General features: G+C 39.9%; 1 protein-coding gene across 1 annotated transcript in view; it reads left to right on the forward strand.

The window, feature by feature from the left end:
- Nucleotides 1-21,741, forward strand: part of LOC123760154 (caspase-1-like) — a 31,355-nt gene extending 9,614 nt beyond the window's left edge. Inside the window, exons 3-6 of the mRNA XM_069325747.1 lie at nucleotides 2,825-3,003; nucleotides 15,411-15,546; nucleotides 16,438-16,590; nucleotides 21,656-21,741. Coding sequence (XP_069181848.1) covers nucleotides 2,825-3,003; nucleotides 15,411-15,546; nucleotides 16,438-16,590; nucleotides 21,656-21,741 — 554 coding nt within the window. The remainder of the gene's footprint in view (nucleotides 1-2,824; nucleotides 3,004-15,410; nucleotides 15,547-16,437; nucleotides 16,591-21,655) is intronic.
- Nucleotides 21,742-27,410: the final 5,669 nt, after the last annotated feature.

The raw sequence follows: 27,410 nt of genomic DNA on the forward strand, positions 1-27,410 counted from the left end.
ACCTGCCTGTCCTGACACTGGAATGCTTTCTTCTTCTTTATCTGGTCTACTCAGGTCGCCAGCTGGGTATTTTTAAGTAAGCTCAATTACTTAAGTAAGTAATTACTTAAGTAAAGTATGTAAGTAGTAAGCTCAATTACTTAATTTGATCATCGTTATTTGTATATAAAGTTTAAGTCAGTTTAGCTTTTTCCGCCCACCATAGTTTCCAAAAAATTCTCTACACCCATTTTATTTCATTTTCTCCAGAGCAGTTAATAATTTCTACATATACAGTTCCCCATCAATACCTGCATCTTTTTCATTTATCTAAGGAGGAGCATTTCTCTTCTATTGGTATATCCTCTGGTATTCTTTCCTGTATTCTTTGTAGGAGCCACCAACCAAAACAATATCACATTCACATTTGCACTTCTTTTCTCAGTGTGACCTATGATACTTTTCTCAGTGTGACCTATGATGCGTTTCTCAGTGTGACCTACAATGCTTTTGTCAGTGTGGTCTATGATACTTTCAAAGTACAGTACTGTAAATATTACCTCCACCTACTTTGAATTTCTTCTCTACTGATTAAAATTTTCCAAGGTTCATCTTTAATATTATTGTTGATACGCTGTTAAGTACACAGATATTTACAGTAAAACAAAATATTACTAACACTGTAAATATTGTAAGCATAAAGATAGACTGTTCTGCTTAAGGTACACTTGGTATCATGTAAATGATGAAAGGTTAGGAATAACTAAATTGATAATTCTGAAGTGTGTATATAATACAAAAGCTGCCAGTGGAATATCTGGAGGTTTGTCTCATATGTTAGTGTTATGAGAGATATGACAGAGTGAGAATATCAGCAGGAGCCACGAGAAGGATTCGAACCTATGTTCTGTGTCAAAGAGGTGTGCTTAGAAGTACCTAGAACATTGGTTCGAATCTTCATCATGGCTCCTACTAATTTTCTCATTGACACATCACGTTAAAGTGATTTCTTGTAATAATATATAAAAATATTCATTTACAAGAAGGTACAATGGGTTGGTGAGATTACGTAAGATTGGTATTTTTACATTCTTACAAAACCACTAATACACATAGAGTTTCGGCCAGGTCCTTAATCTAACATATCAGGTAAGATGAAAAGGTACATTGTAGCAAAATGTATATCAACATATAACTAAAATATAAATTGACAAAGGTGATTACACTGAAGAAGATATATGTCTTATATACATATTGGGGAAGTTGGTAGTATAAGATACACTGTATAAGATACAATGTAAGTGTGAAGAACAAGGTTGAAAATTATGAGGATGAAATTAGGTACTTTTGGTTTTATTTTTAAATAAGGCAGATACATTATTTTAATACTTTAGGCAGGGAGTTCCATAAACTGGGACATTTTATTGGCGTGGAGTGTTTGCACAGATTTGACTCTGGAAACATCATGGATATTTTTATTTCTAGTGTGGTGACAGAGTTTGCTATAGTTTTGATAGCAGATTTTTGCTGAATAATGATAGGCTTGAGGTAGTTTGCAGTGGTTGAATCCCATGCTCAGATACCATATGTAAGATAAGGATAAATTAGCGCGTAGTATAATGAGAGAAGAGCAGAGTTTGGAACATAATATCTGATTTTAGAGAGTATACCAACTGTTCTTGAGAGTTTTTTTTTGGCTATGTGTTTTATGTATGTATGCTCAGGTCAATGAAGAGGCCAACTAGGAACAAATCGTTTGTATTTTTTGCAACTCTGAGCATTGAACAGTGTGTTAATAGATAGAGGCGATTTTAAATAATAGATTTTATATAGGTGATTTAAAAATAGATGATCTTAAAAGATGCAAGAGATGAAAGAATAAAATTTGAGATGTTAAGAGCAATTGTTTGAGGAGTATAAAAGAAGAAGTAATACTGATACTGAAGCAAGAAACTTTAACCAGATAAATCTTTATACTGTATTAACAGTTTAAAGGCAAGAAGACAGTGGGGAGTATCTAGGTCCATCACTGACAGAAAACACTTGCTGAAAGATGAGAGAGCAACCTTCACTTAATGCACATGATACCTAAACAAGTTGAGATAGGATCAAGTGGGTGGAGATGGGAGCAACTGAGGGACCTCTTAGGAGAGTTTCGGTCCTCTAAGTGCCTTATATCTGAGGAAGGTCCCACTAGGCTGCTTCCCTAGATAGCTCTGCACCGAAAACAATCACAAAACACAGAAACTCAAATGAAAGTATAAATTAGGGACAGTTTACCAGAGCAGAAGAAAGAAGCCATAGAGGACTGCAGGGTGGACATGATCCCATTCAGGGACCGAGTAACACATACTTTAATTTGGGAATAAATGGTTACATGACAGAAAACAAAATACCAAAGGGCCCAAACAACAGCTGAAAAGGTCAGCCAGTGTTTACTGATATTTGTCTGAGTTGACCAACTCGCAAATCATGAGAAACAAATACTGTATTATGTCAGAAAATTAGCTCTTCTGTGGTTAACTATTCAGTATGCTCGTTAAGGAGCAGGATGATTTGCAGTGGTACCTATCTCTGTGGATTAAAAGATTCATTATGAACTTTATGTGGTCAGCAAGTTTACGGCATGCCAGTGAGTTAAACACATGATACTGAGGTTTGCTCAGAAATTGATATTCGTTACACTTAACGTTCTAACTTTCTAAGAGCCTTGATATATATGTTGCTCTTGACGAGGTCAGAAGTATAATTTTGTTTACATTATTGTCAACTTAATTATTTATGTTGCACTTCCAATATTTAATGCAGATGATCTAATTAAATTTTTTTATACTCCTATTTTCAGTGGCTTTTGGTACTGATCACTCAGATTGTGATATGATGGCTATGGTGTTTATGTCACATGGGGAGCAAGATATCTTGTGGTGTAGGGATGGCCACATAAAAGTCGAGTTTCTATTTCAGAGCTTTCAAAGCGATCAATGTAAATCTCTCGCTGGAAAACCCAAGTTGTTCTTCATACAGGTAAGGCTGCCATGTATAAAGTATGCTTATATAATTAACATTAACCCCATAATGACTGTCCTGGGCAATTATCAAATTGGCTTGATGATGGTTCACGGTGCTCTGAAATGTAACTTTTTCCTGCTTTTATTGTGCGTATTTGTTCCAGATATGTTATTGGAATTTTTATTTTTACTATTTAAATATCTATGCCTTTTAATATAATAATAATAATAATAATAATAATAATAAAATTAATAATAATAATAATAAAAGTATTATTATTTTTATTATTTACAAGCAGGAACAATGGGTTGGTGAGATTACATCAGATTGGTATTTTTACATTCAAGCAAAGCCAATAACATGCATAGTATTTCGGGCAGGTCCTTAATCTAACCTATCAGGAAAGATGAAAAGGTACATTGTAGCAAAATGTATATAAACATATAACTACAATATAAATTGACAGGAGATTACAGCGCCATATACAGTATGTCTTAAGTACTAATATTTGGGAAGTGGGTAGTACAAGATACGGTGAAAGTTTTAGGCACGAGGTAGGATACTATGAAGATGAAATTAGGTACTTTTTTTATTTTACTTTTGAATAAGGAGTAGGTTGGATTTTTTTAAAATTTATTAGGGAGGGAGTTCCATAGACTGGGTCTTTTTATTTGCATTGAGAATTTGCACAGATTTAGCCTGACTCTGGGGATATCAAATATATATTTATTTCTGGTGTGGTGATTATGGGTTCTATTACATCTATTAAGGAAAGGTTTCAGATCAAGATTAGCATTTAGGATCATAGTTTGTTACATATAAATATCACATGAGAATGTGTGAAGTGAGTATATGGTTAGCAAGTTAGGGCATCGACATATTTAACATGTTAATTCCTCTGAGCTTCAGTAGTTGGCAAGGAAAGTCGAAAATTTCAGTTTGGCAAACTAGAAACTTCTGGAAACCTTACTTATTAAGACTGCTCAATAGCTTGGTCGACAGATCTTCGGCCACACACACACTTGGCGATCATGGTTCGGGTCTCTTAGACCCCAAGCGAATGGAATAAGATGAGGCACTGATAGGCGTCTTTGTTGCGGCCTCACTTAGCCAGTAACTGAGTTCTTTTCATATTAAACATCAAATGGGGCTTTAATGTCTCTTAGTACTGGATCCAAGTCATAGGTAAGGTATTAAGAAGTGGCAGTAATTGTCAGTCTAAAGTAAATCAAAGGGGAAAGGGGGTAAACAACACTAAACAGAACCATCACCAAATGTATTTTAAAGATTTATATATATATATATATATATATATATATATATATATATATATATATATATATATATATATATATATATATATATATATATATATATATATATATATATATATATATATATATATATATAGACATCATATATATATCCCCAGACATCAGGTAGTGTGGGGGGGGGTGGAGGGCAGGTGCAACTGGACACGCAGCCAATCAGTGATGAGCAGGCGACAGACAGGTAGTTTGATGGTTCGAGGTGGAGCAGGTGTTCCTGGGCTGCATACGTTTGCGCTCCCGCAAACCTTGGTGCTGTATTTGTTGGATATTTCTTCCATATTAGTTGCATAGGGATACATAGTGTGACGAACTTTGGAGGGAAGAGCAGGCTCAATCTCTTGAAGGAGATTATCGTCACAATATATATATATATATATATATATATATATATATATATATATATATATATATATATATATATATATATATATATATATATATTTACATATATATATATATATATGCATATATATATATATATATATATATATATATATATATATATATATATATATATATATATATATATATATATATATATATATATATATATATATATATATATATATATATATATATATATATATACAAATAGGGTACCACCTCTGGTGCCAATGTGGGGACCCATAGCCTCGGAGAAGAAAATAAAAAGTATTCAGAGGAGACCTTGTGGTTTCTCACTGAACACTAATATTATCCTCTCCTACCACCCCCATTCTTTTGTATGTACACATATATATTTACTTTATTTGAACTTTGTTACAAAAAAGGAGTTACATATGGGTTACAAAGATGGTTGTCATAGGTTGTCGAGTTCCTCCAGCTCCTCAGATGGCGGGCAGGAACCCTGGATGCAGTGCGCATTTCCCCTCTGTATCGCCACACTGAGGCGCTGGAAAAGAAAGCTTGCAGCTCTCGGGTCCCTTGTTGTTTCAATGAGCCTAGAACCCAGTTCCTTCAAAAAACTGGTAGCACTTTTACCCCAGGCGCCGAGCGTCTCAGAAGCAATGGGGACAAAATTGTAGTGGTGATCCAGTTCTCTATACTTACGGGATTTGGCTGCTTCCCTGTGGGTGGCAGCGCCACCTGGTTGTGCAACACTGAGGTTAATGTAGGTGTTAGCCAGGGTTGATACGCACGTGTAGTCCCATACCAACTGCTTGCCATTCTTCCAGGGGTTCACTGTGATACCATCCGGGCGACCAATAAGAGCATCAGAGTTACGGGGCGTTAGGTAACGGGGCTCTCTTTCAGCTGGGCATCCAGCTGTGGTGAGGCTCCTCTTGATGATGTCGTTAACTTCACTGTGCCTCGAGTGCCATCCCCCTGTGCTTTGGCAGAGTAGGCCATAGTGACCGTACCTGTCAGCCACCACCTCGCCGCAAATACACCTATATCTGGTGTGGATTGGGGCAGCAAGGCGGAGGGCCACAGCAATTCGGAGGGCGTGTGGTGTGAGACGCGTGCCAGTTGCCGACATTGGGGTTGCTAACAGAAAATCCCCTGCATGTGGTGCTGCTACTGCTGTGAGGCGAGCAATGTCGTGTTGTGTTGTTGCAGCACCCAGGCACTCTGCAGCAACTTGGTCTACAATGGGACCATCCCAGCTGGATTGCTTGTGGGATTTTGGGGATGGTGGTTGAGGTGATTGGCCTGCACGAGAGGCCCACTCTGCGGCACAGCATGTAAAATTGGGATCATGTACACCTGCCAGCTGATGTAAGTGGGCAGGTAGAATTTCCTTCACAAGGTCGTCGGATGCTGATAAGGAGGACAGGAAGGCTGGAACAGCGATTTGCGTTGCTGTTCGAACTCCGAGGCCCCCAAGTCTTACGGGAAGAGAGGCTTGTTTCCACTGTAGGTCATCGAGAGAGAGGTTAAGGGCTTTTTCTAGCATTGATTTCAGTAACCGGTCATACTCACTTAGTTTTTGGCTACTGTAAGATGGTGAACACCTCAGAAAGTAGGTTAACATGGGGAGGGACAGACATCTGGTGATGAGGTAGAGTGCATCATGAGCATCAATATCCTCAATCCTCCCATCCATCCTCTTAAGGTCGGCGATTTTCTTATCAAGGACCTCATCGATGGCTTTCAACCCCAGGGGAGCTCCTAGGAGTGTGCTGTCTTCAGGTTTAGTTTTATGGATATTTGGCAGAAGACCCTCTATTCTCTCTACGATGCCCTGGTTGGAACATATTATTTCACATTTAGAAGGGTTCAGGGTGAGGCCTAAAACTGCACCTCGCTCCTGGATTTTTTCTGATGTCCTCCAGGAGGGAGTCTTGGGAACCAGCTATGGTACCATCATCCAAGAACCAGATGTTAAGCTCGCTGGACAGGACCTCTGTGACTTGTTTGATGACTAAGCAGAAAAGGAGAGGAGCGAGGGGGTCACCCTGTTGGACGCCTTCTCGCGAGTCAATTTCATGTTCGCCAAAAAGTAGCTTAAGATCCATACTGCAGCATGAATGTACAAAAGGGTAGAGGGAAGGGAAATGACTATGAACCGCACGGAGTACAGCATCCCTCCGCACCAAATTGAAGGCATTTTTTAAATCTAGCTTGATAAGGGCCTTTTCGTCTGTGATGTTGGCGATGAAGGCTCGAGCTGCATGGGCTGCCGCCTCACACCCTTGTGGAATGCCAAACCCGAGCTGTTTTGGCTTCAGCATGTTGGCCGCTGCATCACTAACTGTTCTTGCAGCTGCCTTTGCGACGAGACGCCGGAGAGAATTGCCCACAGCTATTGGCCTGATCCCTCCATCCTTTTTCTTTAGAGCACAGAGAGATGCTCCAAAAAAGATAGGTCTTATGGACGCTGGTATGTTGCCAGCTAGACATGTGTTGGTGAATCTGGTTAGTTCCACCAAGAGGTTCTTTGCAATGTCACCCAGTGCAGGGTTGAGCATTTGCCTGAGGTGGTTGGGTTTTAGTCCTGTGAACCCACCTGCTGATCCTGTAGGGAAGGACATGGCTGCTTTATGGACCACAGATTCAGCCACCCAGAGAGGTTCTGCTCCGGTAGCCCCCACTTGTACAATGTCGTCCTCACGCGGAGCCCTGGGTGGGTGTTTCTCCCTTAGGGCTTGAGCTGTTGCGGCATCTCTGTCGGCAATTGAGTCCTCACTGGTGATGACTCGTATTGCGCCAATAGTGTTTCCTTCTTCTATTTTCTTGGTGACTGATGTTCTGATTTTTGATGTCTCGGATATGCCACTGTTGCTCTTCCTGCCGTGGGTGTTTCTCGCGCGAGTGGGAAGGCGCACCTGGTTGTCCTCCCTGGGAAAATCATTTATAGCTTTGATGACTGAGGCAGCTAAGGTTTTGTCTCTCCTTGCAGGGGTGGCTAGACATATGTTGCCAAACATTAGGAGGTTGTGCCATGCTTGGGTCGTTCCAGGAGAGTCGTTGACCTTTCTCAGGAGGGCAGATAATTTGGCTGCTGCATGGGGGCGGGCTGCTTTAGGGATGTGTTGCAAGGTTCTGGCCGATGTTGCTTTGATAGCTTCTAATAAATTTTCTGTGGGAATGAAGGTCTGGGAGGTGTTTTGCCTTACGGGCGGTGTGGGCTGTTGATTGGTGTTCTCCCTGGGAGGGCGCCCAGAACCCAAACACCTGGCTCCGTTGTGGCAATGAATGCGCACATTATCGTCACTCAACCGGATATAGCATACCCGGTCACACGTCTGACATCTACCTTGTCTACCCCTGTTTGATGGCTCATCTTGGCTTGGAGAAGCCTGGCTATCTGTTGGGAGCTGCGACATGGGCGGGCGCTGGGCGGGCGCTGGGCGGGAAGGTGGACGGCGGGTGGAGACTGGAGGGTGGGCGGCGGTTGGAGGCTGGGGGGGTGATCAGCTGGCCGTGGCACTTACTACTCAGGTGAGTGGTAATACATATACCACCTCTATACAAAGTGTGGGTATACACCCACTACACAATATGTGGGTATACATTGGGTGGGTGGGTAGCGTAGACACACATGGGAGCCTCCCGGCTTCTATGGGCGGGTGGCAAGGTGGCCTCGTGGGTGGGGAGGCGACGTGGTGGGGTGGGGAGGCGACGTGGTGGGGTGGGTAGGAGGGGGAAGAGCAGGTACTTCCCGGCCTGGGCGCTGGGTGGGGGCGGGGGTCAGGGCGACACTAACACTGGTATAATTTCCCCGTATATCACTGCACAATAATGAATGAATCACACACTTGTAATCTGACTCACTGCACGTGTGATGTACTCACAATATGATAGATATGTTGCGCCAATTATCGCTGACAACGTAACTGAAATTGAAATTGAAATTGAAATTGAAATAAGTTTATTGAGGTAAAATACACACAAAGGGATGAGGTAGCTCAAGCTATTCTCACCCCGTTCAGTACAACGCGTTAATATATACATATACACACATCACAAATAAACATATTACCAAACATTCTGAGAGGTAAAAATATACATTTCCTCCCTCACAAGGAGTATGGTATCAGACGTACACACAAATACTTTTATGACCTAGGTATACTACAACGTAACTTGTTCAGCAAAACTTTCAAAAAAGAAAAACACAAAACACTGTTTGGCACACGCGTAACCCCCACCTCTCTCTCCTGACCACACAACACCCCTCACTCACCCCCCACCTCCCCTCACTATGGGAGGCCTGCAGGGTCCATCCTGGCCCCTCACTACAGCCTCCATGACTCCACACTGCCAACCCACCTGTTTTGATAAGTTTTCACATAGATGGTACACAGTAGGCACTTCCGGCCACTCCCACGTCTGCTTGGTGTATTCACGGTGAATATGGTTGAGTCTTGGTACGGTGAGGCCAAGATGTCTCAGGGTAATGGCTGAGAAGGCAGCAGCTCCTCCGCCACACGTCCGTCCCCTAGGCCTCTCCCTTCTCCCTATATATATATATATGTATATATATATATATATATATATATATATATATATATATATATATATATATATATATATATATATATATATATATATATATATATTATATATACACATACATATTTGCTTTATTTGAACTTTGTTACAAAAAAGAGCTACATATAGGATACAAAGATGGTTATCATAGGTTGTCGAGTTCCTCCAGCTACTCAGATGACGGGCAGGAACCCTGGATGCAGTTCGCATTTTCCCTCTGTATCGCCACGCTGAGGCGCTGGAAAAGAAAGCTGGCAGCTCTAGGGTCCCTTGTTGTTTCAATGAGCCTAGAATCCAGTTCCTTCAAGAAACAGGTAGCACTTTTACCCCAGGCGCCGAGTGTCTCAGAAGCAATGGGGACAAAATTGTAGTGGTGATCCAGTTCTCTATACTTACGGGATTTGGCTGCTTCCCTGTGGGTGGCAGCGCCACCTGGTTGTGCAACACTGAGGTCAATGTAGGTGTTAGCCAGGGTTGATATGCACGTGTAGTCTCATACCAACTGCTTGCCATTCTTCCAGGGGTTCATTCTGATACCATCCGGGCGACCAATAAGAGCATCAGAGTTACGGGCGTTAGGTAACGCCCCGTAACAGTGCATATATATATTTGATAAATATATATATATATATATATATATATATATATATATATATATATATATATATATATATATATATATATATTGCAAACAAGCCTGAATGGTCCCCAGGACTATATACAACTGAAAACTCACACCCCAGAAGTGACTCGAACCCATACTCCCACAACTGGTATGTACAGGGACGCCTTAATCCGCTTGACCATCACGACCGGACAAAAGGAAGTGATAGCCGAGGCTATATGAACCACTTCCCCGCCGGCACTCGGATGGTAATCTTGGGCATAGCATTTTATCAAATCACCTCATTCTTTGGGGCACACGTGAGGAACACAAATGCAAACAAGCCTGAATGGTCCCCAGGACTATATACAACTGAAAACTCACACCCCAGAAGTGACTCGAACCGGTCCGGTCGTGATGGTCAAGCGGATTAAGGCGTCCCTGTACATACCAGTTGTGGGAGTATGGGTTCGAGTCACTTCTGGGGTGTGAGTTTTCAGTTGTATATAGTCCTGGGGACCATTCAGGCTTGTTTGCATTTGTGTTCCTCACGTGTGCCCCAAAGAATGAGGTGATTTGATAAAATGCTATGCCCAAGATTACCATCCGAGTGCCGGCGGGGAAGTGGTTCATATAGCCTCGGCTATCACTTCCTTTTGTCCGGTCGTGATGGTCAAGCGGATTAAGGCGTCCCTGTACATACCAGTTGTGGGAGTATGGGTTCGAGTCACTTCTGGGGTGTGAGTTTTCAGTTGTATATAGTCCTGGGGACCATTCAGGTGGTCACGGAATTTACTTCGATAACTTTCGGTGGAGAGAAGGTAGGCGTCCAACACTGTTTGTTTCAGAGTCTGGTAGTCATTCTCAGACGCCAAAGTACTGAGTGTAACTGCAGCTCTACCTGTAAGATGTACTCTGAGAAGGGTTGCCCATTGGTCGGCAGGCCAACTAAGTTGATTAGCAAGGGTTTCAAAGGTGGTGAAAAACACATCAACTTCTGTCTCTACGAATGGTGGCATTAACTTACTTGCATGTGATATATTGAAACTGACGGGAAGATTGGCGGTAGCTTGCTGGCGTTGAGCAAGGTGTGAAGTTTCCAACGCGAATTCTCGTTGACGACATTCCATAGCCAGAGTTGTTTGTTGTTTGTCATGTTCGTGTTGCATCTCCAATTGGCGTTGTTTTGTTTCAAGCTGTATTCGTTCCCGCTCACGGAGTAAGGCAATCTCACGTTCTTGTTCTTCCTTTCTTATGGCAGCTGCTTCCCTTTGCTGCTCGCATTCGATCTTGGCCAGCTCTATTTTGAGTTTCATCGTTGCCAAATCAGTTTTATCTGCAATAAAGTAAGTTTCGTGAGTTTCAGAGTCTATCTTACCTTCCTCTAAGAGCTGATCCAGTAACAGGTTATGTATTTCATTTTTGTTGGCTTGGTAGGGAACTTGTAGTTGATACTCATGTGCAAGAGATTGTAATTCAGTCCTCTTGGCATGACTTAAGGTCCTGCACCTGCTGGATCTGCACGGAAAGCTTGGAGACGAAACATGGTGAAATTAGCAAATAAATGCACAACGAATATTCGGTTGTGATATGGTGAATGTCAGAAACAGGACAACGTGGCAACTGGTACCTATCCTGTGGAATCGTTAACAATTAATGTTAATTTCAAGATGATAAATGATTAATAAATCAAGGTCGCAGGGAATCTTGTACCCGGTACTCATGTAAGAGGATAAGGGCAAGAAAATCCTACTAAACAAGCGAAACTGAGTTTCTTAAATAAATGAAACAGTTAATTGCCTCAAAGTAAAATTGGTAGTCCAAGAATGTAGGCATACCTTGCCGAGTCTCTATAGGAAGCAAGCAAGTTTTTCCCACTGAAATTAATATGAAACTTACAGAATTAGCGAACTTTTGTGCTCTGAAAAAGAAGGCTAATTCCCTACCAATGTAAATATCATCATCTCTGACTGACGTGTAGGGGTGCGAGGTGTCAACTGGTGACGAGAACTGCTGCTGAGGTCCCAATTCAGCAACTAAAGTTCGTGCGAGAGGAACTATGGCCCTCTTTATCCTCCTACTGTCAGATTGCAGAAGATTAGGTGCACTTGACCCGGGGACAGACCACAGTACCAGGGTACCAATATGATGATCTGCCGAAAATATGAGAAATATCCTAGGGACAAAAGATGGTAAACACGAGTAATATCACGGAGGGAGAGATGACCAATTAAGAGAATGACTGAGGCCTACAGTCACCACGTAATCCAAAGTTGTCTCACCTTCACCATATGCTACTCTCGGAATGCACAATACACACAGCACCATATGAAAATAAAATTGAAAATTGAAAATAGTGAAAAGCTACGTTACCAAAGCCAAATACGCTTACCATAAATTTACTACTTGGCACCAGTACCTGAGTGAAGCTCCTAGGACAGGCCCCCACGTTATGTGACGGTAAAGCGTTGGTGTTCGGCTGTTTCAAAAGCTAGGGGCAGGGCCTCGTCACATAATCAAAAAAAAAGAGAAAAGTTGGTCCTTTCATCTGTGGTAAGGTAATGGGAAGACTGACAAAACACAAGTATATAAACAATGAAATTTTAATTACTCTAGAAAAACAAGACATGAATAAAGGCAATCTCATAAAAATATGCAGGATAAGTCAACAAACAAAATAACATGAATAATCACTGACAAATGAAAAGTTACGCTAAGACAAGTAAGTTACAGTGATAGCAAATTAAATATAAGTGCTGGAATACTGGCTTCGAGCTGCCACCTTCCTTAGTACACGAAAACCAAGGCTTAGTCTACCAGCGAGAGATGTCAACTGCATGGAGCATTGAGATATTCTGACGAGACTGGAGCACTGCAGCCCAGACGTCGACTTGTGGTGGTGGCGGAGGGCAGGTGCGACGAGACACCAGCCAATCAGCAACAGGCAGGCAAAGGATGAGCAGTTAGCTGGTTACGGCGGTGGCCAGGTGTTGGGGTACGATTTGCTCTCTGGGCAAAACGTTTGGCGATACTGGGTGAATCTATCTTGTATATAGTATCTTGTATTTTGACGTAATTATGTAGGGAAGAGCAGGCTCAATCTCTGTTGAAAGAGATTATCGTCACAATATATATATATATATATATATATATATATATATATATATATATATATATATATATATATATATATATATATATATATATATATATATATATATATATATATATATATATATATATATATATACATATATATATATATATATACATATATATATATATATATATATATATATATACATATATATATATATATATATATATATATATATACATATATATATATATATATATATATATATATATATATATATATATACATATATATATATATATATATATATATACATATATATATATATATATATATATATATATATATATATATATATATACATATATATATATATATATATATATATATATATATATATATATATATATATATATACATATATATATATATATATATATATATACATATATATATATATATATATATATACATATATATATATATATATATATATATATATATATATATATATATATATATATATATATATACATATATATATATATATATATATATATATATATATATATATATATATATATATATATATATATATATATATATATATATATAGCCACTTACATCAACTGGCAGGTGTACATGATCCCAATTTTACATGCTGTGCCACAGAGTGGGCCTCTCGTGCTGGCCCATCACCTCAACCACCATACCCAAAAGCCCACAAGCAATCCAGCTGGGATGGCCCCATTGTAGACCAAGTTGCTGCAGAGTGCTTGGGTGCTGCAACAACACAACACGACATTGCTCACCTCACAGCAGTAGCAGCCCCACATGCAGGAGATTTCCTGTTAGCAACCCTAATGTCGGCAACTGGCACGCGTCTCACACCACACGCCCTCCGAATTGCTGTGGCCCTTCGCCTTGCTGCCCCAATCCACACCAGATATAGGTGTATTTGCGGCGAGGTGGTGGCTGTCAGGTACGGCCACCATGGCCTACTCTGCCAAAGCACAGGGGGATGGCACTCGAGGCACAGTGAAGTTAACGACATCATCAAGAGGAGCCTCACCACAGCTGGATGCCCAGCTGAAAGAGAGCCCCGTTACCTAACGCCCCGTAACTCTGATTCTCTTATTGGTCGCCCGGATGGTATCACAGTGAACCCCTGGAAGAATGGCAAGCAGTTGGTATGGGACTACACGTGCGTATCAACCCTGGCTAACACCTACATTAACCTCAGTGTTGCACAACCAGGTGGCGCTGCCACCCACAGGGAAGCAGCCAAATCCCGTAAGTATAGAGAACTGGATCACCACTATAATTTTGTCCCCATTGCTTCTGAGACACTCGGCGCCTGGGGTAAAAGTGCTACCAGTTTTTTGAAGGAACTGGGTTCTACGCTCATTGAAACAACAAGGGACCCTAGAGCTGCCAGTTTTCTTTTCCAGCGCCTCAGCGTGGCGATACAGAGGGGAAATGCGCACTGCATCCAGGGTTCCTGCCCGCCATCTGAGGAGCTGGAGGAACTCGACAACCTATGATAACCATCTTCGTAACCTATATGTAACTCCTTTTTTGTAACAAAGTTCAAATAAAGCAAATATATATGTGTGCATACAAAAGAATGGGGGTGGTAGGAGAAGATAATATTAGTGTTCAGTGAGAATCCACAAGGTCTCCTCTGAATACTTTTTATTTTCTTCTCCGAGGCTATAGGTCATACATATATATATAAATATATATATATATATATATATATATATATATATATATATATATATATATATATATATATATATATATATATATATATATATATATATATATATATATATATACATATATATATATATATATATATATATATATATATATATATATATATATATATATATATATATATATATATATATATATATATACATATATATATATATATATATATATATATATATATATATATATATATATATATATATATATATATATATATATGAAATACATATGAAATACAAACAAACCACTGTTTAATTCATATTTTTATTCCCTTTGAATCTCAATACTATTTTTTATATATTCACTTAATCCTGCAGTAATTTTTTCCCTAATATACTGTGCCCAGTACAGATCATTCCTTTTGTATTATTTTACTGTCTCTTCCCATTACATCGTCTGACCTTTTCAATCCTTAAATTGTACACTTTCTTTCACCATTACCAAATTCTTTACATGTTGAATTACAGACGAATTTGCATGTAGAATTTTTGTCAACAGAATTTACATGTAGACACTTTCTGATATAACTGTTTCATGTGACTGCCAGAATGTCAGGACAGACAAGTTTTGTATAATATAGGCTGCAGGTATGTAGAGAACTACGAAGATATTTTAAATATAATTTTTCTCGTAAATTCTTCATTATTCATATCATTGACATGGTGTTTTGCAGGCTTGTCGTGGAGAGCGTCTGGACAATGGCGTGACACTGGAACGCTCTCGACCTACTGTTGAAACTGACTCCGGTTACTTGTCCCACAGAAATCCGGTAGCGCCTGACTTTCTAATCTGCTGGTCCACCGTACCAGGTAACTTAGGCATAATTGTATAGATCAGCTATCCCTCAGCTCATTAGAGCTTTGTACCTAGGTGGCTTCAGTATGCCAAAAATATATATTGTGTGACACACTGGCCAATATATTGTTGGGTAATGTGTGAGAGAAAGAGTGTGTGTGAGAGAAAGAGTGTGTGTGAGAGAAAGAGTGTGTGTGAGAGAAAGAGTGTGTGTGAGAGAATGAGTGTGTGTGAGAGAAAGAGTGTGTGTGAGAGAAAGAGTGTGTGTGTGAGAGAAAGAGTGTGTGAGAGAAAGAGTGTGTGAGAGAAAAAGTGTGTGTGAGAACAGATGGGTTTGAACCCTGGGCCAGGAAGGATTGCCTGGATCCCGGTTCTTAACTGTTTGCCTGTGTTAACTCGGCAATAATTATGGACCTGGTGTAAAGAGATCTCTGGATTGTGGTCCATTGAAAACTGGCAGGTTAAAGGTTAAGATGAACCATGGGAGGGAAGAGCTGTTAGCCTGTTAACAGGAGTCATAAATTATCTGCACATGTTCCCTCGTGTATAAAAACTAAAAAATAATAAATATTTTCTGACACTCAAGAAGCAGCTCTTCCCTTCAGTTGTCTATGATGATTAAATAAATGCATGATATCAGTTAGCGGATGTTCTGTGCTTAGAAAGGTGGGCATACTGGAAGACAGTAAGAATGTGACAAAAGGGAGTTAAAAATGGAACCTAAGAATAAGGTTTAAAGGTAAAGTGAGAAAAAATGTGGCTATAAATAATGGGAAATTCTGTATAAAGATAAGAAAACTTAGCCAAGCTTCTCAAATTACCGGGGAAATGTTTGTGAGGAGCACTTCTTTAGGCCTATTCAATGAATGTGAATTTAACTTTTCTCAAACCATGATTAATTTCAGGTTATTATTCATGGCGCGGCAATTTCAACGGTTCCTGGTTCATACAGTCGTTGGTTCATGTCTTGGGCAAGGAATACACCCATGAAGATTTGCTGTCCATGATGATAAATGTCAATAGATATATGATTATTAACTTTGAATCCATCTGCCCTAGTGAGTATTTCCTTTAAATTGAGTATGTACGCTGGAATAGGAATATACCTAATTCAATCATACCAATTTATGATTTATAGCAATTTGCCATAAGAATATGGTAATTATCTGTACAATAGTCAGATAAAAATCAATATGTGGTTTGATGCAGGTAAAAGTTAAATTTATGAGCGTTAGCCACTCGATAATTTCATGTAGTAAGCTTCAACTTCCCCAGGACATCGTGGAAGCCAAACTGAGAGTCAAACCTTCTTACAACATCAGTTTAGCCGGAATCGTTTCTAAACACCCTTGCTCCAGCCTTATGGAAAATTCTTTATCCAGCCTAGTATGATCATCAGGAGGTATCAGCCCACTCAAAACCTCTTTCAAACAATATTTTATGCTAGTCAATACTAGGTGGTAGAACCAGTTTTGTACACAGGCAGCCATTACTCTTCTTATTCCTGTCCCAGTGGTTTTACCCTAGATGGCCTTCAGGTCGGCAAAATGCATATCTGTAGGATATGTAGTAGGTGATTCATTCCAAGACAATTTGTGGCTGGGGCTGTGAACCTATGCTTCACAGATACTCCACGGTAGTGTGGTTTCAGGGTTTTACGAATCTCTTGAGCTTTTACCAAAACATTATTGACATATTATTTTTCTGGTCATTCAGTTGGGGTTTTTCTTCCTCTATGAGTTGACCCTAACTCACACAGGGACTATGATCATGTCTAAGTTCTCAAATGTTTGAGTTGCAAATGAACTTCGAGGTTCATTTAGTCATAATGCCGATTATCGGCATTCGTGATTCATTTGAACTTATGGGTCTTGATTGTTAGTGTTTTGACCTTTTTTTCAGTAAAAAAGTCTTCTCCTTTTCTTATTTGTGATATACTAGATTAGGATATGACACACCGAGGATACGATACTTAAAATCTTGTCACTGCTTCAGATTTTGCTCCTGAGCCTATTTCTGTTACCAGCCACAGGTAGTAACAGAATTGAGAAGTGAATTTTACAAGTTCAAACCATATATTTTGGCATGGCCTCCTAGTGATCTAGGTCAAACTAGAATTATCAAATATATAAAGAGCTTCTATAATTTGTATTACTACAGTTAAAAAAGTATCTACATTTGCAGTTATATCTACATATTGTTAAAAATCTATGGTTAGCACATAACATATTGCCTAGATAGAGAGAGTAAGGATGAATAAGAATCTTCCCAACTGTAGAACACTCTTGCAATACTTTTTTTGTATTTTTCTTAACTACAAAATTTTCTTTGTATCATTGTAAAATTTGTATTAGCTAATTATCTAGTACCCAAGCAGATTTACATTTGAATTATAGCTAAATGTCATATAATACATGTACATAGCCGCATAGGCAAAATATACAAATTTTGATTGTTAAACATGTTTCATATGCAGTAAATGTTATATGATAAACATATTCCACAATCACTACCAGATATGATTTGTCTTTTTGAAAGATATCTTACTGTAGATTCTTTATAAGAGACTTAAAATAGATAGGTCAATAAAAAGCTTTATTAAATCGCTTGTGAGGTAGCAATTGACTGGTTACATAACTAAAGATATTTAGGGATACATGTAAGACCTAAGTTGGGTAAAAATTGACCAGTATCATTATAAACTTTAACAACGGTTGTGAGACTAACCTTGCTATACCTTATAGTAAGTCGAGGAACAGAGGCTGCCTGTTCTGGACAGCAATCTTCACATTTTGTGAATGTAATGTCTTTTAAATACTGAGCAACTAATCATATTCATGAGGAAATCTTCCCATTCAATCTTTGTATAGGAGTAGCTCTAATCTTTTCAGTTATAGATAGTTTGTGTCCGGATGGTATCATGCAAGCCTTCGTATAAGGTACTGTACTGGTAGGATTGTCAGTACTGTACAGTCTTTGATATTCCTTAGATTGTTATATTGCTCGGTATGTGTTCCCAAGTGACCACGATGACACCAATCAAAATAATTATATTTTGATCAGAATGGTTTTCATATTAGGAAATATATCTGATACTAAAAATAATTTTCTCCCATACTCATATTGATGAGTTTACTTTTCACTTTAATTTATATATCTTTCATCCTAAACCTGCTTCCAATACTATTAGCACTGCCTCCACTTCATATCTTAACTCAAAACCCTTGCTAATACCTTTCGTCCTCTTGACATAAATCTCGCCTTTCGACAAACTAACACTCTTCGTAGCAATCTAATTCACACTGCTCATCCTGCTTCAAATGCTTCTGATGTCTACTCTATTTCCTGTTCGTCTTGTCCTCTCCAATACTTTGGTGAAACTGGCCGTACACTAAATGACAGACTTAAGGAACACAAAAGAAGTGTTATGTCTGCAAATACAAACAATGGTCTCTTCTGTCATTTTATGGATTCTAATCATCTTATTGATTGGTCTTCCTCTAAAATAATCTTTCCTGCCACTACACAGACGCCGTTATGTCGAATCGGCTCATATACACAACCTACCCAACATGAACCTGAGTCCTGGCTTTGTTGCTGTTGACTTTTCTCTTTCTCAGTATATACTTAAATGTTCTAAACTTTTTAACAAACGTGACCTAACATAAGCGAAGCCTTCATTTTATCTTCCTTTGTCTTTCTATTGTTTTCTCTTACGATCCAATTTTTTATTCCTGTAATTACCGCCTTTATTTCACCTTACTTTCCGTACCATTTGCCTTGCTCTTATCATCTAAGATTTCCATCTCCTCACCTCTCTCTTGCCTACTTAATGCCCTTGCTTCCCTCGTCTCACATGTTACAGCCCCGCTCCTGTGCCAGGTAAGTCAACAACGGGCTCACCATAGCCCGTGCTACTTGGAACTTTTTGTTCCCAGTACCTGAATTTTAAACAACAACAACAACAACCTCGTCACATCACTATCGACTTCATAATGGTCCAGGACGGACGTCGTCGTCTCTTCAATTTTTAGTGTGTGGTTTTGTCAACTGTTTACTTTTCCTTAGCTTTGTAAATGAGTTAGTAACCAAAATTTAGGTCACAGCTTTGCATGTTTAAGTTACATACAATATGCATTCTTTGTGCAAAGGGATTTCTATGCTGAATTTGAATTTAGTTTGCATGGTATGTCTTCCAGAGTAGCAAATGAAAGGAAAACCCTTGATAAGGATACTCATGTAATGTGGCATCCGTTGACGTCATTGGTTGCGTTGACTGCATGTAGTCGATCTATCGCAATGCATTTCCAGACATTCTTATTGTACACCAGAGGTTGGTGTCTTATATTTGTTATTGTGACCATATGTATACAGTCAAAAACTAACCTATAACTTATATGAAAACTTATTAAAGAACTCTTTCAAAGATGGATCTAGACAGTAAATTGTCACCAGAGGACCACATAATTTATTTTGTCTGGGACAGAAAACCTGTACTTAGCTTATCAAGATGCCTAGGCCAGCGATGTGGACCTGTGGCACACATGCCTAAAGTGGGATGATCAATAATTTTGCCGGCATGTGACGTGCAATGACAAATGAAGTAGTGAATGATTTTTTACAAACTTGGAACAGTAAGACCTGTTCACAAGCATCTCCTGCCTGACTTTAACGACAAATTACAGGGATCTACCAAAACATAAATAAGCAGCTGAACTACATTTTCCTCTTAAATTTCCTTAGTATTGTTAATAATTTATAAATTTCACTTCTTTGGAGTTACTAGTTATTATTTAAACATAATATCTGCAGCTAAACAATTGAAAACAAACAAGAAGAGTTATTGGTTGCCTAAACAGACTGCTTTAAGAATCGTTTTAAGATTTTTTTTTAAATGAGAATATACATATATAATAATAAAATATAATCTGCAGCTTAAAATTCCCATGGGTATGCCAGATGATGTTTTTAGAATTTGGGCAATTTAGATGTACCCAAATTCTCAATTTGGGCACGATCTCAAAAAAGTTTGCCACCCCTGCCCTAGGCCAACTAGTAACCTTCTCCAGGGTGCAACCCACAACAATTACCTAACTTCTTGTAACCTATTTTACTATTAGGGTGAGTACTTTTATCAGGAGAAAGGAAACGTTGCCAATTTATTCTGTCCTGCCTGGGAATTGAACTCTGGTTCCTTGGTTCTGAGTCGAGAAAATAGACCTCTGTGCCAGAGGCCTGTGCGAGGAGCTGATACTTGCAAACTTCAAAATAGCTTTTATATAAAATTTATGAAATGGGAAACATTAGTGAAACTATTCATGGCATTCATGAGACTGAAATTCGAATATACAGTAGTTGTGTCCATATCTAAAAAAAAATCGTCAACAAAATTGGAAACGTCTAGTTATACTTCAAATGACTTCCGAACATTAAAAAGCAGGAGCAATGATTTGATTTTTCTTTTTTTTTCACCCGATACCCATCCCGTTGATGTTAGTGAGTATTGGGGTGCACAATAAATGAACAAATCAAATCATAAGAAAGACGTTAGGTATTAAAAATGCAAAAGTTAGGAAGCAAGATGATGAAGATAAAAGGAAAAGAGGAGATATGATCAATACATGCAAATTCATAACAAGAATCGACAACGTTATTAAGGAGTTGACAACGTTGTTCTAGTCAACTCCTTGACATATGATATTGTCGATATATACAATATATATACACATGTACAATGCACATGACCTAATCTCCTTTCAGAATTTTATGTTTTCATGATTTCTTCACCTCACTAAGGGCAAACTTAAATAAAACTATGAAGTTTATAATTATAAACTATATTAATTATACATTTTCTCCCAACATCTGAAAAAACATTGGGAAAGGGACCTAAAACAGTACAAAGTTTTAGGGATAACGTGACTGCCGGATTAACGAAAAATAACAAATGAAATATGAGCATTATATTCATCAAAGGTGTTACAATATTTAAAGGGAAACTCCTTGCATCATCTTGCTTCCTAATTGTTAATTCTGCAAATCACATCAGAATGTGTTGATTTGTTGTATTTCTTTTATTTTTAAACAATGTGTAATTATTTTGTTTTACGTTTGTTTCTGCAGCTAATCTCCGCGTGCATGGAATCAAACAGACAGCCAGTATTGTCGCTACCTTGATGCGCAAGGTATACCTTACACCCAAATACTGACAACATGATGAGCGAAGAAACTCAAAACGTTCACCCAGGCTTGCACTGGAGGGGGCACCAATAACCCTGGAAGAACACGTTCAAATTACTGAACGTCCAGATCCTCTTGTATCCTTGTGGACTCAGATAGGTACGTTCTTGTGCTGGCCAGTAAAACTCAAGAAGAAACCTTGTAAATTCTCTAGATAAAGAAAAGCAAAGAAAACAAGCTACTGTGGAAGTTCCATCGGAGTTTACAACAGCCAGACTAGTGAGACATCAATTAGTCTGTAAAGTCTGACTATTAACAAGGCAAAGTCTACATTGCTGAAAAACTGTATTTATATCCAGAGTTATTGTTGCTAATTGTTCAGTGAAAATTATACTTTTTAAAGAAACAAATCAGTTGTATAAATTAGTGTTTTCAAGGATAAATCTAAGCATTAAATTTTAATAATTGTCTTTAATATTATTTAATATATTTGTGGTAAATAATTTTGTTATCTGTCAATTCTAACACCAAGTGAACAAAGAAGTTTACAGGTATCTTGTAAAGTTTTTTTTATTTTCATGCAAATGAACTTTATCAGGTAAAATTTCTTTCATTGCCATGAGTGAAAACTTTATCATGTAGAAATGTCTCATTACCGTGACTTTGAAGAAATTAGGTTAGAAAATCTTAGGAACATGACACCTCTTTTTTGAGCTGTTAGCATGCTTTTACCTCTTAGTATGATTAAAAGATTATTTGATTTATGCATTTATTAACTGATTTCAGATCAGTTTAATACCAATAAACTGAAAATTCAGAAAAAACGTGGAAAAACGGCAAAATATTGCCTAATTCGATGATATTTTGTTAAAATCACTTAAAGGAAAAGGGGATGATAAACGTCAAAATATTGCTATATTCGATGATTTTTAGTACGAAACAAAATGCAAGAAAACTTGCTTAAAATGCAATATTATGCGAAATTCTGATATTTAAAAGCCAAATCACATATCGTGATACTACATGAAATAGTATCGAAATATTGGTAAAAAACGAATATATTCACGTGAAGTCACACTACATAAAAAACGTGAACAAAATCGCTCTATTACCATATTGAGGATTTTAATTTCAAATCATAAAGCGAGGTTTCGTATTATTTAGATCCTAGAAAAGACATATAAAAATGTTGTTTCCAATACAAATGATAAAAATCAGTGTGTTTTCATTAGAATTAACTAAAATGTTCCTGATTTTCCGTTTATATTACCGATGGAAGATGTACACGTAAAACCGCTCTAATCCGGCTGAAACGTCGATATATGCAATAAAAACAGAACTTCTCGCTTTTTCAATATCTTACTCAGTTTTTTTCACGAGAAACAAATAGTTGATTGAAAATGAAGTATTTAATGTTACTTTCTAATCAATTATGTGTTTGCATCATTTTTATCGTATATATATTGAATTAATAACAATAAACTGAAAATTCACAAAAACATAGAAAAACGGCAAAAAATTGCCTAATTCGATAATATTTTGTTTAAATCACATAAAGGAAAAGAGGATGATAAACGTCAAAATATTGCTAAATTCAATGATTTTTAGTACAAAACAAAACGTAAGAAAACTTGCTTACAAATGCAATATTATGCGAAATTCTCAGATTTAAGTCCAAATCACATATCGTGAGAAAACATGAAGTATTATCGAAACATTGGTAAAAATGAATATATTTACGTCCTGAGCCTCTGCATCCCTCTCTTAAGCCTCTGCATCATTCTCTTCAGCCTCTGCATCACTCACTTAAGCCTCTGCATCATTCTCCTCAGCCTCTCCATCCCTAACTTGAGCCTCTGCATCCCACTCTTGAGCCTCTGCATCCCACTCTTGAGCCTTTGCATCACTCTCTTAAACCTCTGCATCCCTCTCTTGAGCCTCTGCATCACTCTTTTGATTCTCTGCATCCCTCTCTTAAGCCTCTGCATCCCTTGTCTTGAGCCTCTGCAACACTCTCTTGAGTCTCTTCATCCCTCTTTTAAGCCTCTGATCCTCTGCATCACTCTCTTGAGCCTCTGCATCACTCTCCTGAGCCTCTGCATCACTCTCTTGATCCTCTGCATCCCTCTCTTGAGCCTCTGAATTATTCTCCTAAGCCTCTCCATCCCTCACTTGAGCCTCTGCATCCCTCTCATGAGCCTCTGCATCCCTCTCCTGAGCCTTTGCATCACTCTCTTAAGCCTCTGCATCCCTTTCATGAGCCTCTGCATTACTCTTTTGAGTCTCTGCATCCCTCTCTTAAGCCTCTGCATCCACTGTCTTGAGCCTCTGCATCACCCTCTTGAGCCTCTGCATCACTCTCTTGAGCCTCTGCATCCCTCTCCTAAGCCTCTGCATCCCTATTTTGAGCCTCTGCATCACTTATTGCGGGCTTCTGCATCACTCTCTTGAGCCTATGCATCACTCTCTTGAGCTTCTGCAAACTCTCTTGAGCCTCTACATCCCTCTCTTGAGCCTCTGCATCACTCTCTTGAGCCTCTGCATCACTCTCTTGAGCCTCTGCATAACTCTCTTGAGTCTCTGCATCACTCTCTTGAGCCTCGGCATCCCTCTCTTGAGCCTCTGCAACACTCTCATCAGCCTCTGCATCCCTCTCTTGAGCCTCTGAATTCCTCTTTTGAGCCTCTGCATCACTCACTCGAGCCTCTCCATCACTCTCTTGAGCCTCTGCATCCCTCTCTTGAGCCTCTCGAACACTCTCATCAGCCTCTGCATCCCTCTCTTGAGCCTCTGAATCCCTCTTTTGAGCCTCTGCATCACTCTTTCGAGCCTCTGCATCACTCTCTTGAGCCTCTGTTTCACTCTCTTTAGCCTTTTCATCACTCTTTTGAGCTTCTGCATCACTCTCTTGAGCCTCTCTATCACTCTCTTAATCCTCTGCATCACTCTCCTGAGCTCCTGCATCACTCTCTTGAGCCTCTGCATCACTCTCTTGATCCTCTGCATCCCTCTCTTGAGCCTCTGCATCATTCTCCTAAGCCTCTCCATCCCTCACTTGAGCCTCTGCATCCCTCTCATGAGCCTCTGCATCCCTCTCCTGAGCCTTTGCATCACTCTCTTAAGCCTCTGCATCCCTTTCATGAGCCTCTGCATCACTCTTTTGAGTCTCTGCATCCCTCTCTTAAGCCTCTGCATCCCCTGTCTTGAGCCTCTGCATCACCCTCTTGAGCCTCTGCATCACTCTCTTGAGCCTCTGCATCCCTCTCCTAAGCCTCTGCAACACTCTCTTCAGCCTCTGCATCACTCTCTTAAGCCTTTGCATCCCTCTCTTCATCCTCTGCATCACTCTCTTGAGCCTCTGCATCATTCTCTTGAGCCTTTGCATCCCTCTCTCAAGCCTCTACAACATTCTCTTGAGCCTCTGCATCACTCTCTTCAGCCTCTGCATCACTCTCTTGAGCCTCTGCATCCCCTCTATTAAGACTCTGCACCACTCTCTTAAGCCTCTGCATCACTCTATTGAGCTTCTGCATCACTCTCTTGAGCCTCTACATCCCTCTCTTCAGCCTCTGCATCACTCTCGTAAGCCTCTGCATCACTCTCTTGAGCCTCTGCATAACTTTCTTGAGTCTCTGCATCACTCTCTTGAGCCTCTGCAACACTCTCTTCAGCCTCTGCATCACTCTCTTAAGCCTCTGCATCCCTCTCCTGAGCCTCTGAATCCCTCTTTTGAGCCTCTGCATCACTCTCTTGAGCCTCTGCATCACTCTCTTCATCCTGTGCATAACTCTCTTGAGAATCTGCATCCCTCTCTTGAGCCTCTGCATCCCTCTCTTGATCCTCTGCAACACTCTTTTCAGCCTCTACATCACTCTCCTAAGCCTCTGAATCCCTCTCTTGAGCCTCTGAATCTCTCTCTTGAGCCTCTGCATGATTCTCTCGAGCCTCTGCATCACTCTCTTGAGTCTCTGCATCACTCTCTTCAGCCTCTGCATCCCTCTTTTCATCCTCTGCAGCACTCTCTTGAGCCTCTGCATCACTCTCTTCAGCCTCTGCATCACTCTCTTGAGCTTCTGCATCACTCTCTTGAGCCTCTACATCCCTCTCTTGAGCGTCTGCATCACTCTTGTAAGCCTCTGCATTACTCTCTTGAGCCTCTGCATCACTTTCTTGAGCCTCTGCATCACTCTCTTAAGCCTCTGCATCACTCTCTTAAGCTTCTGCATCATTCTCTTGAGCCTCTACATCCCTCTCTTGAGCCTCTACATCACTCTCGTAAGCCTCTGCACCACTCTCTTGAGCCTCTGCATCCCCCGCTTGAGCCTCTACATCACTCTCTTGAGCCTATGCATCACCCTCTTAAGCCTTTTTATCCCTATTTTGAGCCTCTGCATCACATTTTTAAGCCTCTGCCTCCCGCTCTTGAGCCTCTGCATCCCTCTCGTGAGCCTCTGCATCCCTCTCTTGAGCCTTTGCATCACTCTCTTAAGCCTCTGCATCACTCTCTTTAGCCTCTGCATCCCTCTCTTGAGCCCCTGCATCCCTCTCTTATGCCTCTGCATCACTCTCTTAAGCCTCTGCATCACTCTCTTGAGCCTCGGTATCCCTCTCTTATGCCTCTGCATCACTCTCTTGAGCCTCTTCATCACTCTTCAATCTTTGCATCCCTCTCTTGAGCCTCTGCATCATTCTCCTAAGCCTCTGCATCACTCTCATGTGCTTCTGCATCACTCTCTTGAGCCTCTGCATCCCTCTCTTAAGCCTCTGCATCACTCTCATACGACTCTGCATCACTCTCTTTAGCCTTTTCATTACTCTCTTGAGCCTCTGCATCACTCTCTTGAGCCTCTCTATCACTCTCTTAATCCACTGCATCACTCTCCTGAGCTCCTGCATCACTCTCTTGAGCCTCTGCATCACTCTTTTGAGCCTCTGCATCCCTCCCTTGAGCCTCTGCATCATTCTCTTAAGCCTCTCCATCCCTCACTTGAGCCTCTGCATCCATTTCATATGAGCCTATGCATCCCTCTTTTGAGCCTTTGCATCACTCTCTTAAGCCTCTGCATCCCTTTCTTGAGCCTCTGCATCACTCTTTTGAGTCTCTGCATCCCTCTCTTAAGCCACTGCATCCCCTGTCTTGAGCCTCTGCATCACTCTCTTGAGCCCCTGCATCACTCTCTTGAGCCTCTGCATCCCTCTCTTAAGCCACTGCATCCTCTGTCTTGAGCCTCTGCATCACTGTCTTGAGCCCCTGCATCACTCTCTTGAGCCTCTGCATCCCTCTCCTAAGTCTCTGCAACACTCTCTTCAGCCTCTGCATCACTCTCTTAAGCCTCTGCATCCCTCTCTTCATCCTCTGCATCACTCTCTTGAGCCTCTGCATCATTCTCTTGAGCCTCTGCATCACTCTCTTCTGCCTCTGCATCACTCTCTTAAGCCTCTGCATCTCTCTCTTCAGCCTCTGCATCACTCTCTTGATCCTCTGCATCCCTCTCTTAAGCCTCTGCATCACTCACGTAAGCCTCTGCATCACTCTCTTCAGCCTCTGCATCCCTCACTTGAGCCTCTGCATCATTCTCCTAAGCCTCTGCATCACTCTCTTGAGCCTCTGCATCACTCTCTTGAGCCTCTAAGCTCTGCATCTCTCTCTTAGGCCTCGGCATCACTCTCTTAAGCCTCTGCATCCCTCATATGAGCC

This window comes from Procambarus clarkii, chromosome 16, assembly GCF_040958095.1.
Source record: "Procambarus clarkii isolate CNS0578487 chromosome 16, FALCON_Pclarkii_2.0, whole genome shotgun sequence".
Taxonomy (NCBI): Eukaryota; Metazoa; Arthropoda; class Malacostraca; order Decapoda; family Cambaridae; genus Procambarus; species Procambarus clarkii.